The sequence below is a fragment of the Saccopteryx bilineata genome, chromosome 2, assembly GCF_036850765.1.
Source record: "Saccopteryx bilineata isolate mSacBil1 chromosome 2, mSacBil1_pri_phased_curated, whole genome shotgun sequence".
NCBI classification, from domain to species: domain Eukaryota; kingdom Metazoa; phylum Chordata; class Mammalia; order Chiroptera; family Emballonuridae; genus Saccopteryx; species Saccopteryx bilineata.
This window is the reverse complement of record NC_089491.1, coordinates 184,700,138-184,717,830: the sequence shown is the minus strand read 5'-3', so window position 1 is coordinate 184,717,830 and position 17,693 is coordinate 184,700,138. Positions and strand designations below refer to the sequence as shown.

General features: G+C 38.7%; 1 protein-coding gene and 1 pseudogene across 14 annotated transcripts in view; both read left to right on the top strand.

Annotated features, from left to right (window-relative positions):
* The window catches only part of FRY (FRY microtubule binding protein), a 620,873-nt gene extending 605,050 nt beyond the window's left edge, over positions 1–15,823 (top strand). For all 14 annotated transcript variants that reach the window (XM_066258908.1, XM_066258906.1, XM_066258901.1 and 11 more), the window contains 2 exons: positions 440–642; positions 14,428–15,823. In XM_066258908.1, the coding sequence (XP_066115005.1) occupies positions 440–642; positions 14,428–14,686 (462 nt within the window). In that variant the 3' untranslated portion in view covers positions 14,687–15,823. The remainder of the gene's footprint in view (positions 1–439; positions 643–14,427) is intronic.
* Positions 15,824–17,073: 1,250 nt separating this feature from the next.
* On the top strand, positions 17,074–17,471 carry LOC136323082 (protein S100-A10 pseudogene; annotated as a pseudogene).
* Positions 17,472–17,693: the final 222 nt, after the last annotated feature.

Here is a 17,693-nt window from a genome sequence, read left to right as displayed (position 1 = left end):
TCATTTCATTTTTAAAATTACCCTGTGATATATCTTCAGTCTCACAGGTGAGAAAACTAAGACACATAAAAGTCAATGTATTTTCCTACCATACTCTGTGAAATTGGGATTTGAACCCAGCTCTACCCAATTCCCAAGCCTGTTCTTGTGTGCATTTTACCTCTGAATATGCCCTTCTACTTAAATAAAAAACACTTTAAAGGGAATCTTACTCTTTTCTGTAAGGAGAATTTCCCAGCTGTTGACACATAAAGCTATTTCATCTATACAACCCCATAAGCACTCACACATGCCGTGGAGTATCATTTCATTTGTCCGAGTTTAGTTTACCATGGTATTAGGCTTGCGCATAACCACACCAAATATAATCGACTGTTTTCTTTTGGGGATGTAAACTCCAGCCTTCAACTAATTACAGTAAAAATAATTTTCTTAACAGCTACTAAATATGTCCAGGGAACTAAGTGACTTAAAGAAAAATCTGAAGGAGGCCACTGCAGCCATCGCAGCTGACCCTCTCTGCACGGAGGGTGTGTGGTCTGAGCCAACCTTCACTTCCACCGAAGCAGCGATCCAGTCCATGCTGGACTGCCTGAAGAACAATGAACTTGGCATGGCTTTGCGTCAAATCAGGGAATGCAGGTAATTCTACTATGTTTTTTAGAGATGGTTAAAGGAAATGCATGCCAAATACTTACTTTGTCATGGTTGGAGACATAATCACTCCAGAGGAACATCTAGATGTTTTCTGTACCCCCTTCTCAGATGTCTGCTGCTTACCATGCCCGAAACTTCAGATTTTAGGACTTAGATGTTTAAAGTATTGATTTTTTTTCTGGTCATTTGTCACCCCAAAATGCTGACATACTTCAAAGTATACCCCAACAAGAGGTCCAAGATGGCAGTGGAGTAGGGCGATGCTAAAATCGCCCACTCCCACAATTACACTGTAATATACACATATATAGAGAGAGCAGTTATTCCTGAGAGAGAACTAGAGAGAACAGTTATTCCTGAGAGAGAACTAAGGGCTGACTGAACAGCTTCTGAACACAAATAAGGGAAAGAGACCAAATAGAGAAGGCTGGGAAACTGTGGGAGCTGTCTGGGGTTGCAGGAATTTCCAAAGATTCAAGGGGCCAATGAGGACCATTGTTTATATCCCCCTCCACCTTCCTAGGGCAGGTAGGAGCTCTGTTGGGGTGCTTTGATCTACCTGCAAGATTATAGCAGCATGTTCCCAGACACACTGCACAGAGCCCACTTCAGTTCTGAACAAAGGGAAAAGGCGGGAACAACAGAGCATCACAACACGTACCTGGCCTCCCTGCCCAGAGCCAGGCTAGCCTGACAGGCTGGCACCTGGGTTAACCACCTGCCAGAACTACCAGACATAGCCTACACAGAGGTTGCTTCTACACAAGCACACTTCCTGTACAGGAAATTAGAGAGAGATCACAGAGAGAAGTCTCTGAATCCATGACAGCTTTCAGGAGCTGCGAGAATTTCTCTGGGTTTGGAAGTGCCAGTGAACTTCATTGTATACATCCCCCTTTATCTCCATTGGGCAGACAGGAGCTCTACCCAGGTGTTCTCGCCTACCTGCAAGACTGCCACATTGCATTCCTGGACACATAGCCTAGCCCGTTTTGGCTTTGAACAGAGAAAAAGTAAAATCAACAGGGCATTACTACACACACCTATCCTCCTTATCTAGATATGCTCCAACTAGGTAACCCAGTGCCCTAGGCACTGGCTGGACTCCCACTCGGCTTCCAGAATAACCCAGCACACACAGCCTACACAGAGGACACATCCACACAAAGCTATTTTTTCAAGATTGGGAGAAAGAGCTCTTTTATAAAACTCATATAAATGACATAGAATGTCAAACAAAATGAAAAAGCAAAACAAAACAGAAAAATACCTCCCTAATGAAGGAAAAAGAAAAAAAACTCCGAAGGAGATGGAGATAAGCCATTTGCTTGATAAAGAATTCAAAGAAACAGTCCTAAGGATGCCCACCAAACCTTAGAGTGGAATGCAGGAAGTCAAAACTGCAGCAGAAAGAACGTGTAATCAAGGACCAAGCAGAGCTGAAGAATACAGTAACTGAACTGACATACACTAGAAGGAATCAATAACAGACTAACTTACAGAGGAATGAATCAGTGACCTGATGACACACAAACTAGTGAAAATAAATCAACCAGAGCAGCAAAAAGAAAACAGAATTTTTTTAAAAATGTGAATACTTTAAGGTTACTCTGAGATAAAAATCAAGCAAACAAAATTCACATTATAGGGATTCCAGAAAGAAAAGAAAGATAGAAAAGAACAGAAACATTATTTTCAGAAATACTGGCTAAAAACTTTTCTAACCTGAGAAAAGAAAGAGACATTCAGATCCAGGAATCACAGAGATTGCCAAACAGGAAGAACCCAGAGGGCCCTCAAGAAGACATATGGTAATTAAAATGGCAAAAGTGAAAAACAAAGAGACAATCTTGATGGAAGCAAGAGAAAAATAAGTTATATACAAAGGAAACCACATAGGCTACCAACTAATTATGCTGCAGCAAATTCATGGGCCAGAAGGGAATGGCAGGACATCTTTAAAATGCTGAAATAAAGGAACCTACAACCTAGAACAACATGCCCAGCAAAGGAACCATGAAGGAAAGTTAAACAAGCAAAAAGTAATTACATCACCATTACATCATCTTTACAAGAAATGTTAAAAGGTCATCTTTAAGAAGAAAAAGAAAAGCAATAATCATAAATTGGAAGAAATCTCACATGTAAAGCAAAATATTAAATAAATACAGCAAAATAAACATTTAAAGAGCAACTGTGAAGGTCAAAAGACAAAACTAACTCAAACTATAATTAGGAGATCCACAAAATAAAAAGATATAAAATAGGACTTCAAAAACAAAGTGTGGAAGGCAAATCCAGGTAGTGGTGTTGGAACACATTGACCTACCCTCCCAATAACACATTGAGTGTACACCTATATTTAGGGCTGTTTCTCCTGAGAGACAGCTGACAGCCAACGGGAACAGCTTCTACACAGTAAATGAGAGAGGGGCCACACAGAAAAGGTTGGGGGACCTCCAGAGCTCTCTGGGAACTGAGGGGACTCTCCAGGACTAGAGAATGGGGGTGCACCACTGGTTAGGTCTCCCTTGCACTTGGATAGTGGACCTCAGCTCTATTTGGGTTCTAGCCAATGTACAGAATCACTAGTGCAATCCCCAGCCTCCACTCCCAGTTAGACTTAGCAGGAGGGCACCATAGCACGCGCTTCCAGGGCCCTCCACCCAGAGAGCGATCCAGCAGATCCAGCAGGGAGTTGCTGCATTTCCCCGATAGGCTGCACTTGCACATGGGACTTGCCTGTCTGCAGAGAGTGGGGAACTAGCAAAGTGCCACAGCACCTCTGTGTGGGACTGCACCACACAGAGAAAGTGCAGTCACTCTGGAGCACTGACGCACATGTGCCTTCCCCAATGAGAGAGCGTGTAAAAATAGTAGGGTGCTGCTGCATAAGCGTTCAGGGACACCCTGTCCAGAGACATGGTGAAACTAGTGAGGTGAGGCAATGTGTACACTCAAGGCAGTGCTACCCAGATCCAGCCTGTGCAAAGACAATGAAAGCAACAGGACCACCTGCACTTGCACACCTGGCAGGCACACCCAGGACAGAAGGACAAGGAAGCACACACTTATCAGGCTGCCCCAACTACATTGTGGCCATGGACAGCCAGAACAACACAAAGCTAATATACATCAGGCTGTTTCACCCAAAAAATGCTAATTCTGACTAGTTGAAACACCAGACACAATACATACCCACTTAGAATACAGCCAGCCTGCCACAACTATTCAACACAGTCTTCACTGAGGTAACTTTCTAGGTGTAGTATGAATGTTTATGTATGTTCTTATGCCTCCTGACCATCCAGAGTACGATCAATTTATTTTTTAAAATTGTAAGGAAACATTAAGAAAAGGCAAATGTATGTTCTTCTTGTTTCCATAAATTAGTTATTAAACAAACATGATTTTAAGTTAATAAAACTGTAACAAACTAATTTCATTTTTTTATAAAAAATTCACTCCCAGGGGTCAGCGAGCATGAAAAATACTCATTACTCAAAGGATTAAGCATTAAGAGACATAGTTATTTCATCTAACTCACAGGAACAAACACAGAAAGTCAAACCAAATAAGGAGACAGAAGACTAGGCCCCAATTAAACGGACAAAAAACCACGGAGGAAAAGTCCAATAAAACAAAGATAAGGAATTTGCCTGAGAAAGAATTCAAAGAAACAATCATAAGGATGCTCAAAAACTTGACAGTGCAAAAGGGTAGCTCAGAGAGGACTTCAACAAAGAATTAGAAAATACAATAGAGGAGAAGCAAAAGATACATTAACTGAAATAAAAAATACGTTAGGAGGAATCAACAGCAGGTTAATACAGAAGAATGAATTAGCAACCTGTGGACACAGTAGTAAATATCACTCAATAACAACAGCTAAGTTAAAACAAATTTTAAATGAAGGTAGTATAAGAGTCAAATGCTCAAACATTTGCATTATAGGAATGACATAAGTTGACAAGGGAGAAAAGAGCAGAAAGTATATTGGAAGGAGTAATGACTGAAAACTTTCCTAATCTGGGGAAGGAAACACAGAGAGCACAGAGAGTTCCAAACAAGATGAACCCAAAGAGGCCCACACCAAGGTGTATTGTAAGTAAAATGGCAGAAGTTAGGATAAAGAGACCATCTTAAAGGAAGCAAGAGAAACATGAGTTTTATACAAAGGAATCCCCATAAGGCTATCAGCTGAGTTCTCAGCAGCAACTCTAGAGGCCAGATGGGAGTAGCAGGACAACTTTAAAGAGCTGAAAGAAAGGGACCTACAATCTGGAATAATTTACCCAGTGAGGTTATCATTCAGAACTCAAGATGAGATAAAAGAGTTTTCAGGTCAAACAAAAATTAAAGGAGTTCACCACCAGTAAATTGTCTTTACAAGAAATGTTAAAGGATCTTCATGCACAGTAGAAAAAGCCATCACCAGAAATAGTAAAATACAGGAAAGAAAGAAAGAACTCACTGCTAAAGGCAAATATATATAAAACACAGTGAATCAATCACTTATAAAGTAATATGAAGGTTAAAAGAAAGGTAGTAAAATTTACAACTACAATAAAAAAGGATACAGAAAACAAAAATATATAAATCATGATGTCAAAAAACATAAGTGTGAATGAGGAAGTAAAAATGCAGTGCTTTTAGTTTGCATTTGAACTTAACTATCGTCTGAAAGGGATTACTATAGATGTAGATGGATATAACAAAAGAACTACACACTGTTCACAAAAAAAATCAGTAGAAAGAAACCCAAACAAAGCACTAAAGAAAACCAGCAATTCAAAAGGAAAGTGAAGAGAGGAACAGAAAAATAAAAACAATGAACAAAATGTCAATAAGCACTTACCTATCAATAATTACTTTAACTGTAATTGGACTAAATGCTCTAATCAAAAGGCATATAGTGACTGAATGGATAAAAAAAAAACAAGATCCCTCTATATGCTTTCCACAAGAGACTCACTGTAGCTCAAAACTCACACACAAAGTAAAGGATGCAAAAAAGATACTCCATTCATATAGAAATGAGTAGAAAGCTGAGGTAGCAACACTCATATCAAACTAAATAGACTAAATGTGATGTAAAAAGAGAAAAAGAAGAACATTACATAATAATAAAGTGGTCAGTCCAAGCATAGGATATAATATTTGTAAATATCTACAACCCCAACATAGAAGCACCTAATTATATAAAGCAAATATTAATGGAAATAATGGCAGAAATTAACTGTAATACAATAATAATTGGGGACTTGAACATCACACTCACCTCAATGGATAAATCATTATTAAGACAGAAAGTTAATAAGGAAATAATGGCCTTATATGTTATATTAGGAAAGATCCACTTAATAGACATTTATAGATCATTTCATTCCCAAATTGCAGAATGCACATTTTTCTCAAGTGCACATGCAACATTTTCCAGTATAAAACACATATTAGGACTTAAACAAGGCTGAAAATTCCAGAGGAGTGAAATTATATCAAGGATATTTTCCAAATACATCTGCATGAAGCTAGAAGTCAACTACTGAAGGAAAACTCAAAAAGAAAAAAAAAACATGTGGAGATTAAACAAAATGTTACTATACAACCAATGTATCAAAAAGGAAATCAAACATGAAATCAAAAACTATTTTGAGAAAAATGAAAATGAAAACCCGACTTTCCAAAATTTATGGAATGCAACAAAAGCACTTCTAAGAGACAGATTGCAATGAACTTTTCAAAGTGATGAAAAGCAAGGACCTACAACCAAGACTACTGTACTCAAGCTATTATTTAAAAATAAAAAAGAAATAAAGAGCTTCCCAGACAAGAAAACACTAAAGGAGTTTGTTACCACCAAACCAGTAATTTAAGATATGTAAAAGGGCCTTTATGAAGAAGAGTAAAAAGAGAGAGAAGAACATAGTTAAAAAACAAAATGGCAATAGGTACATACCTATCGATAATCACTTTCAATGTAAATGACTTAAATGCTCCAATCAAAAGACTACAGGGTAGTTGAATGGATAAGAAAACAAAATCCTGGGGTTGGGTTGCATTTGCAGGGATCTGGAATGGTGGTGGTGCCAACTTGGACTTGGTGAACATGTTAAGGACACTACTCTTTTATGGATTCTTGCTGTATTGACAAAGAGTTTGCTTAAAGGCTTTAATAACTGTAAAAAAAAAAATAGAGGACTGGATAAAGAAGATGTGGCACATATACACTAGGGCAGGGGTCTCAAACTCAACTCAGCATGTGGGCCGCAGAGCAAGATCAGAGCCGTTCAGTGGGCCGCACTAGGTCTACAAAAGGCAACTGTTACACAACACTTTTCTCACTGCAGTTGAAAACAAAAACAAAAAATCAGTACAACAAGCACAATCGTACATGCAGTTTACTCAGTGTCACAAAACGACCAGAAACTGTAGTTCGCATCACAACTGCTGTTAACTAAGCTAATATCTAGCTAGGATGCTAGAGAAATGAAAAATACGAGTAGGCCCCTAGGCTTACTTAATTTTATCCAAAATATTTTGAACTTCGTGGATTAGTCTGCGGGCCGTACAAAATTGTTTGGCGGGCCGCATGCGGCCCGCACAAGTTTGAGACCCCTGCACTAGGGTATGCTACTCAGCCATAACAAATGATGACATCGGATCATTTACAACAAAATGGTGGGATCTTGATAACATTATACGGAGTGAACTAAGTAAATCAGAAAAAAACAAGAACTGCATGATTCTATACATTGGTGGGACATAAAAACGAGACTAAGAGACATGGACAAGAGTGTGGTGGTTGGGGGGGAGGTGGGAGAGGAGAAGGGAGAGGGGAAGGGGCACAAAGAAAACTAGATAGAAGGTGACAGAGGACAATCTGACTTTGGGTGATGGATATGCAACATAATTGAAGGACAAGATAACCTGGACATGTTTTCTTTGAACATATGTACCCTGATTTATTGATGTCACCCCATTAAAATTAATAAAAATTTATTTATAAATAAAAAAAGAAAACAAAATCCATATTTATACTGTCTGTAAGAGACTCACACGGAATGAAAGATACACACTAAAAATAAAGTAATGGAAAAAGATATTTCATGCAAATGGAAATGAAATCAAAAGCTAGAGTAGCAATACTTATATCTAACAAAATAGACTTTAAAACAAAAATTATAGTAAGAAACAAAAAGAGGACACTACATAATGTAAAGGGTGCAATCCAACAACAGTATAACCCTTGTAAACATTTATGCACCCAATATAGAAGTACCTAAATAAATAAAGCAACTCTTGATGAACATAAAGGGAGAGATCAACAGTAATACAGTCATATTAGGGGTCTTTAATACCCCACTGACACAATGAATAGACTTTCCAGACAGAAAATCAACAAGGAAACAGCAGCCTTAAGTGACACACATGGATTAAGTGGATCACATGGATTTAAACGATATCTTTAAAGCATTTTACCCCAAAGCAGCAGAATATACATTCTTTTCCAAGTGAAAATGGAACATTTTCTAGACCACGTTAAGACACAAAACAAGTCTCAATAATATAAGAAGATTAAAAGCATATCAATCATTTTCTCTGACCATAATTGTATGAAACTGGAAATAAGTCAAGAAAACAACTGAAAAACACACAAAGATATGGAGGCTAAATCACATGTTCTAAGCAATGAGTGGGTCAACAATGAGATCAAGGAAGAAATCAAAAGATACCTTGAAGCAAATGAAAATAAGTAAACAACCCAAAATTGATGGGACACAGAAAAGCAGTCCTAAGAGGGAAAGTTATAGCATTACAGGCCTAGCTCAAGGAACAAGAATTATCTCAAGTAAACAATCTAATCTTACACTTAAAGAAATTTGAAAAAAGATAACTAAAAAAGCCCAAAGTGAGTAGAAGCAAGGAAATAATAAAGATCCTAATAGCAAAGAAATAGTCTAAAAAACAATACAAAGATCAATGAAACCAAGAGCTGGTTCTTTGAAAAAATACCCAAGCCTGACCAGGCGGTGCTGCAGTTGATAGAGCATTGGACTGGGATGTGGATGACCCAGTTCGAAACCCTGAGGTTGCCAGCTTCAGTGCGGGCTCATCTGATTTGAGCAAGGCTCACCAGCTTGAGCCCAAGGTCACTGGCTTGAGCAAAGGGTCACTTGGTCTGCTGTAGTCCCCCAGTCAAGGCACATAAAAAAGCAATCAATGAACAACTAAGGTGCTGCAACAAAGAATTGATGCTTCTCATCTCTCTCCCTTCCTATCTGGCCCTATCTGTCTCTCTCTCTGTCTGTGACACACACACACACACACACACACACACACGTAACAGTTACCCAAGATTGACAAACCTTTAACCTGACTCATCAGGAAATAAAGGAAAGACCCAAATAAATTCAGAAAGATAAAGAAGTAACAAATAACTCCACAGAAATACAGGGATTGTGAGAAAATATTACAATCACAAGTCAACAAATTGGACAATATGGAAGAAGTGAATAAATTCCTAGAAACATACAATCTTCCAAAATTGAATCAGGAAGAATCAGAGAATCTGAATAGACAAATTACAACTAATGAAACTGAAGCAGTACTCAACCCCCCCTCACCCCCCAAAAAAGGTTGTGGACAGGATGGCTTCACAGGAGAAATTTACCAAACATTCAGAAAAAGAACTATCCTTCTCAAACTATTCCAAAAAATTCAAAAGTAGGGAATACTTCCAAGCTCATTGAGGCCAGCGTTATCCAGATTCCAAAACCAAAAAAAAACTCTACAAAGAAAATTATATGTCAATATCCCTGATTAACAGAGGTGCTAAAATACTCAGCAAAATATTAGCAAATTGTATCCAACAATATATTTTTGAAATCATACATAATTGTCAATTGGGATTTATTCCTGAGATCAAGGTTGTTATAGTATCCCCAAGTCAATTAACGTAATATACCACATAAACAAAAGAAAGGATAAAAACTACATTATTATATCAATAGATGCAGAAAAAGCATTTGACAAAATCTAGCACCCATTTATGATAAAAGCTCTTGGAAAAGTGGGGATAGAGGGAACATACCTCAACTTAATAAAGGCCATCTATGACAAACCCAAAGCCACATTATACTCAATGGGCAGAAACTATTACTGTTTTCTTTATGATTGTGAACAAGACAGGGATGTCCACTTTCACTACTCTTGTTCACATAGTACTGGAAGTCAGATAAGAAGAAGAAATAAAAAGCATCCAAATTGGAACAGAAGAAGTAAAACTGTTATTATGCAGATGACATGATACTGTGTATAGAGAACCCTAAAGATTCCACCAAAAAACTACTAGAAGTGATAAGTGAATTCAGTAAAATAGCAGGATATAAAATAAATACCCAAAGATCAGTTGCATTTTCATACACCAATGAATTATCAGAAATGAAAACTAAGAGAACAATCCTATTCACAAAACCTTAAAAAAAGCTGGGCATACATTGAGTCAAAGATGTAAAAGACCTGTTCTCAAAAATTTGTGAGACACTGAAGAAATAAATTGAAGAAGATGGCCCTGGCTGGTGGCTCAGTAGATAGAGTATCAGCCCCAAACATGGAGATTCCCAGTCAAGGCACACAGAACAAGCGACCAACTGCTTCTCCTTCCTTTGCTCTCTCCTTCTTTCCCTCTTTCCTGACTGTGTCCACTGGCTTGATTGGTTCAGGTGTGGCCCAGGGTGCTGAGAATAGGTCCATTGGTTCAACTGCAATAGCCTCAGGCACTCAAGATAGCTCAGTACTCGAGCATTGGCCCCAGATAAGGTTGCCGGATGGATCCCGGTCAGGATACATGTGCATGCAAAGTCTGCCTCACTATCTCCCTTCCTCTCACCTTAAAAAATAAAATAAAATAAATAAAATAAAATAAAACAATATATATATATATATGTGTGTGTGTATGCATGCTGGATTCAACAATATATTTTAAAAATTATATACCATGAGTAACTGAGATTTACCGAAGAGATGCAAAGAGGGCTCAACATCCATAAATCAATCAACATGATGCATCACATTAAAAAATAAAGGCTTAAAGTCATATGATCATCTCAGAAAAAGCAGCTGACAAAAGTCAAAGTCCTTTTATGATAGAAACTTTCAACAAAGTGAATACAGTATAGAGAGAACATACCTCAACATAATAAAAGCCATATATGACACATACACACATAGCTAATATCATACTTAATGGTAAAAGGGTGAAAGCCTTTCCTCTGAGATCAAGAGCAAGACAAAGATGCCCACTATTATCACCTCTATTCAGCATAGTCTTGGAAGTCCTACCCACAACAATCAGACAAGAAATAAAATACATGAACACCAAAAAGGAAGAAGTACAACTCATTAGTTGCAGATGACATGATACTATAAAGACTCAACTAAAAAATGACCAGGCCCTGCCGGTTGGCTCAGTGGTAGAGCATCAACCTTGCATGCAGGAGTTCCGGGTTCGATTCCTGGCCAGGGCACACAGGAGAAGCGCCCATCTGCTTCTCCACCCCTCCCCCTCTCCTTCCTCTCTGTCTCTCTCTTCCCCTCCCGCAGCCAAGGCTCCATTGGAGCAAGGTTGACCCCGGTGCTGAGGATGGCTCCATGGCCTCTGCCTCAGGCGCCAGAATGGCCCTGGTTGCAACAGAGCAACACCCCAGATGGGCAGAGCATTGCCCCCTGGTGGGCATGCCGGGTGGATCCTGGTTGGGTGCATGCAGGAGTCTGACTGCCTCCCCGTTTCCAACTTCAGAAAAATACAAAAAAAAAAAAAAAAATGACCAAACGAATAAACAGATTTATTAATTTGCAGGACACAAAATCAATATACCAAAATCTGTTGTGCTTCTATATACCGATAATGAGTAATCAGAAGGAGAATTTAAGAAAACAATCTCATTTACAAGTGCATCAAAAAGCATAAAATTTTTAGAACTAAATTTAATCAAAGAGATGAATGACCCAAATCCTGAAAACTATAAAACACTGAAGAAATTTAAGAGGGTAGAAATAAATGAAGGTTATACCATGCTCATGGACTGGACAGATTAATATTGTTAAAATATCCTCAGTACCTAAATCAATGTACAGATTCAATGCAATTCTTATTAAAATAGCAATAGCATTTTTCTCAGAACTAGAACTAATCCTAAAGTTTATATAGAACCATAAAATACTACAAATATCCAAAGAAACTTTGAGAAAAAAGCAATGTACAAGGTAATTTCAAACTGTACTACAAAACTGCAATAATCTAGTATGATACTGGCATAAAGACAGAGAAATCAATATAACAGAGAGCCCAGAAAAAAAACATGCCTATATGGTCTATTAATCTATAGCAAAGGAGGCAAGAATATACAATGGGTAAGGACAGTCTCTTCAATAAGTGGTGCTGGGAAAACTGGACAGATACATTAAAAAAATGAAATTAGACTACCTTCTTACACCATATACAAAAATAAATGCAAATGGATTAAAGACTTAAATGTAAAACCTAAAACCACAAACCTCCTAGAAGAAAACATAGGCAGTAAACTTTTTGACATCAATTTAGCAATATCTTTCTGGATATATCTCCTTGGTGAAGGGCAAAAAAAGAAAAAAAAATGGGCCTACATCAAACTAAAAAGGTGTGCACAGTGAAGAAAACTTCAACAAGATAAAAACACAACCTACATAATAGGGAAATAGATTCACAAATGATATATCTGATAAGGGGTTAATACCCAAAATATATAAAGAACATGTGCAACTTAATACCAAAGAAACAAACAATCCAATTTTAAAATTCACAAAGTATCTGAATAGACATTTCTCCAGAGAGATATGCAGATGGCCAAGAGATATATGAAAAGGTGCTCAATGTCACTAATGATCAGAGAAATGCAAATTAAAACCACAATGACATACTACTTCACATGTATCAGAATGACTAACATTAAAAAATCAATAAGTGATGGCGAGGATGTGAAGGAAAAAAACCCCTTGGACACTGTTGGTGGAACTGCAAATTGGCACACCCACTATGGGAAACTTTTTGGAGGTTTCTCAAAAAATTAAAATAGAAGTAACAAATGGCCCCTGGCTGGTTGGCTCAGTGGTAGAGCTTTGGCCTGGCGTGCAGAGGTCTCGAGTTCAATTCCCGGCCAGGACACACAGGAGAGGCGCCCATCTGCCTCTCCACCCCTCCCCCTCTCCTTCCTCTCTGTCTCTCTCTCTCTTCCCCTCCCACAGCAAGGATCCATTGGAGCAAAGATGGCCCGGGCGCTGGGGATAGCTCCTTGGCCTCTGCCCCAGGCGCTAGAGTGGCTCTGGTCTCGGCAGAGCCACGCCCCCTGGTGGGCAGAGTGTTGTCCCCTGGTGGGCGTGCCAGGTGGATCCTGGTCGGGCGCATGCGGGAGTCTGTCTGACTGTCTCTCCCCGTTTCCAGCTTCAGAAAAATACAAAAAAAAAAAAAAAAAAAAGAAGTAACAAATGACTTAGTAATTCTAAGTTTAGTTATCTATCCAAAGAAATCCAAAATACTAATTCAAAAGGATAGATGCACTCCTATATTCATTACTGCATTATTTACAAAAGTCAAGATATGAAAGCGGCCCTGGCCAGTTGGCTCAGTGGTAGAGCATCGGCCTGGCATGCAGGAGTCCTGGGTTCAATTCCCGGCCAGGGCACACAGGAGAGGCGCCCATCTGTTTCTCCAGCCCTCCCCCTCTCCTTCCTCTCTGTCTCTCTCTTCCCATCCCTCACAGCCAAGGCTCCATTGGAGCAAAGTTGGCCTGGGCGCTGAGGATGGCTCCATGGCCTCTGCCTCAGGCACTAGAATGGCTCTGGTTGCAACAGAGCAACACCCCAGGTGAGCAGAGCATCGCCCCCTGGTGGGCATGCCGGGTGGATCCCAGTCGGGCACATGTGGGAGTCTGTCTGACTGCCTCCCTGTTTCCAATTTAAGAAAAATACAAAAAAAAAAGAAAAAAAAAGAAAAAGATATGGAAGCAACCCAAGTGCCTATCAATAGACAAGTGGACTAAAAAGTGGTAGTACATATTTAAAATGAAATATTACTTGACCATAAAAATTAGTGCAATCTTGCCATTTTTAACAACATGGATGGACCCAGGGGGTATTATACTAAATGAAAGAAGTCAAACAGAATGACAAATATATGATTTGACTTATATGTGGAATATTAAAAAAATAAATTAATAATCAAAACAGAAACAGACCCATAGATATAGATAACAAGCTGATGGTTGTCAAAGAGGAGGGTTGTGGGAAAGTGGGTAAAATAAAAATATATATGAAAATATTTTAAAGTACATACCCCAACATAATTTTGAAAACTAGTATTTGAATGTGTCCTTCTGGGGGTTTTACCCTTCATTTTGATAGTATGTTCATATGTTCATTGGAACCATGACATAGTAAATAAATGTTTTAAAATTATCAGATTCCATGCTGATATCTTTATACCTTAGATATTTTTATCAAAGCCAATAATATCTATTTAATATTATAAATTTATGGTGATGTTTGCAGAACTCTGAATATACTAAAACCACTGAATTGTATACTTTAAATTGGTGAATTGTATAGTGTGTGAATTTTATCTCAATAAAGCTGTTTTCTATAAACAAAATATTCTTATACTAACAAAGGTTCATAACTTCTCTTTGTAACCAATAGTGCCTATAATATGTGCTCTTCTATTTTTGAATGCAGAAGTCTATGGCCTAATGACATCTTTGGAAGCAGTTCTGATGATGAGGTCCAGACACTACTGAATATTTATTTCCGTCATCAAACTCTGGGCCAAACGGGTACTTATGCATTGGTGGGGTCTAACCAGAGCCTGACCGAAATCTGCACCAAGCTGATGGAGCTGAACATGGAGATCCGAGACATGATTCGCAGAGCCCAGAGTTACCGGATCCTCACTGCTTTCCTCCCAGACTCCAGTGTTTCTGGCACTAGTCTCTGACAGAAGTCCCCTGTCACCCATGGGTACCAAGATGGAAATGTTGCCATGCTGGGGTGACATCATTCAGTATCTTTTCAGCCTTTGGAAGACTTGATCAGACTGTTCTCCCTCTCGTTACCTGTCAGACTTTTTCTAAAGGGGATGATATAGCTTCCAACATGTAGCAATACCGAGAACCAAGGTAGCGTAGAACATTTTGGGACAGACTCCATCCATCATGCTGTGTGGCACAAAAATGTTCTCATTTCACTGAGCAAATGCAACTCACTACTGAAGAAGTGGCCTCCGTTGCATACCAAAGCTGACTACCCTGAACAATACCTTCCTTTCTAGAAACTACTTTAGATTGGCAAAAGTGCAATGTTTTCTTCACTTAAAAAAAATTTGTATTATAAAACTTGTACCTTCTTTCCCTTTATTTTTCCTTGCCCCTCTTTTTTTTAATTTAATTTTATTTTTTTGTGAACTGAGGAAGAAACAGGCAGAAAGAAGCTGGCCATTGAAAACCAAAAGACGGTCAAATGCGGACAGCCTGTGTATGTGAAAAGGGAATTATAAATGGACAATTGAAAGCGCACTGTAGTTTAAATACAATTACTGTACCTAAAAGGAGCTGCTATGAAGTACCTTTCTTACGTTGCTAGGCTACTGTTTCTTAAAGCCCTGGATCTGTTTGTAGGGGCCTGTGATTAGGACCTTATTACCAAAAATGGTCCAGATAGACCTTTTTTTAAAGGATCTTGGCTGCTTTTTACATAGAAGGTTGCTTTTATGAGCATATTTATACCACAGAAGGATGAGTGTTAATTTTAACTAACTTTGCCATTTTGTAGAAAAGAGTTAAAGACATTCACATTATAAATTCCAAGTCTTTTCGCCTGTCATGCATGCATTTTTATTATCCATTTGGATAGCCAGAGTAGAATTATAAAGGTAAAATATGAGTTTCTTTCACTTTGTTTTTAAGAAATGTCATACTTAATTTGTAATATTTATCTAAAGGGCCACTCAAGTTTTTTCCTTACTCTTAATGCTGTCATGTGTTAGATGTTTTGCATGAAAACCTGTTGCACATCAGAAACATATTCAAAGTTTATCTGTGTAACTTATTTGCTCTATAAATACATTTAAAGTTTTTGTGATGTAATTTGGTTGATATTCTGTTCAGAACTTCTTTTAGACTAAAAAAAAAAAATACATATTGACCATGGACCTTATTTCTGGATAATGAAGATTTTTCCTTTACACACTTTACAGTTTGGATGTGAGTTGCCGCAGTGGTAACCCCAACTGCCACCATTTATATGTGTTTCGTAAGAGGTACCTATTGGGGTTGGGCTGCAGACACAGTGGTCTTGTGAAGCAGGAGGTATTTATAACCTCTTTGGAAGTGGGCACAAAACAGAGACTGACCTTCAGCCACCTGTCTTTGTAATCAAATAAAGAGAGCAATCAGAAAAGAGCTCCAATTGTCCCACAGCCTTTTATTAGGTTGTTATCTTTTAAATTTTGAACTCGAGTCTATAATGGGCAGGAAAAAGTAGTCGAAGTTTTAATTGTCACCAATACCTGTCTATCCTCCATCCTACTTGTAATATAGTTACACAGACATTCATAATGATCTCATTTCTACTGTCTTTTTATTCATATTTACTTAGACTAACAAGCATCCCTTGCTCTCCTTACAACAACTGGAGCATAAATTGTATATTTCTAGAAATACCCAGCAGCAGGGAGTCTAACTCAGGATTTTTTTATATTACCAAAGATACAACTACTAACTTATTCTCCTGCTGATTTATATCTGAAAGGTGATTTACACAATTTATAGAAAACAACTGAATCATATTATTCCTTAAAAATAACTCAAAATGCAGGTGGAAAACAAAAGAAAGTATCCTATTAACCTATTGAATTATTGAGAACAAAATGGTATCGAAACAAAGAAGAGGTCACTATTTCAAATGTGCAGGCAAAGAAACAAACTACCAATAACATGAACAACCAAGTTAACCTGAAAGCAGAGAAAAAATAAAAAGTTTCCAGAAACAAACAAACAAAAAAGTTTCCAGAAACAAAACACAAAGTCACAGAAGACAATGGCGTAAATGATAGAGAATTTAAGACTGCAGTTATGAACAAACTCAAGATACAAGAAAACTCAAAAAGGTAGTTCAATGAACTTACAAGGAAAATTAATGAGCAAAAGGAGCATTTCATCAAAAATAGTAGAGGAGTGAGGTCCCTCCACATGCTCTAGACCGGGAGGGTGTCAGCGCGGTGCGGGGTGCAGTGGGGGCCGGAGCAGGAAGAGGCGGGAGGAGAAGGGGTGGGGTGAGCCAGGCCCGCACCCGCCCAGGCTCCTCCTGCGTCCCCCCACCCCCACCTACTAAGGCGCCCAGCCCACGGCGCTCCGCTCACTGGCCTCGCGTCCAAACGAGTGATTCAGCCGAGCCTCTGGCCAAGACCTCACCAAAATGCCGTCTCAAATGGAACATGCCATGGAAACCATGATGTTCACGTTTCATAAATTTGCTGGGGATAAAGGCTACTTAACAAAGGAGGACCTGAGAGTACTCATGGAAAAGGAGTTCCCTGGCTTTTTGGAAAATCAAAAAGACCCTCTGGCTGTAGACAAAATAATGAAGGACCTGGACCAGTGCCGAGACGTCAGAGTAGGCTTCCAGAGCTTCTTTTCACTAATTGCTGGGCTCACCATCGCGTGCAATGACTATTTTGTAGTACACATGAAGCAGAAGGGGAAGAAGTAGGCAGTGCTGAGCAGTTCCTTTCACCCTGAGTTCTCCCAGTGAGTCCCTTAAAAAAATCTCTGCCCCCCCAGCTTCCCCCGTATAAGGATTTTCATGAGCAGATTGGGACCCCTAGAAAATGTATAAATAAAATCCCACTCCCATTCGACAAGAGAACGAAAAGCCAACTAAAGCCAGATAAGCTTTTGGTTTTTATATTGCTTGCATCCTCTTGCCCTCAATAAACAAATGTCTTT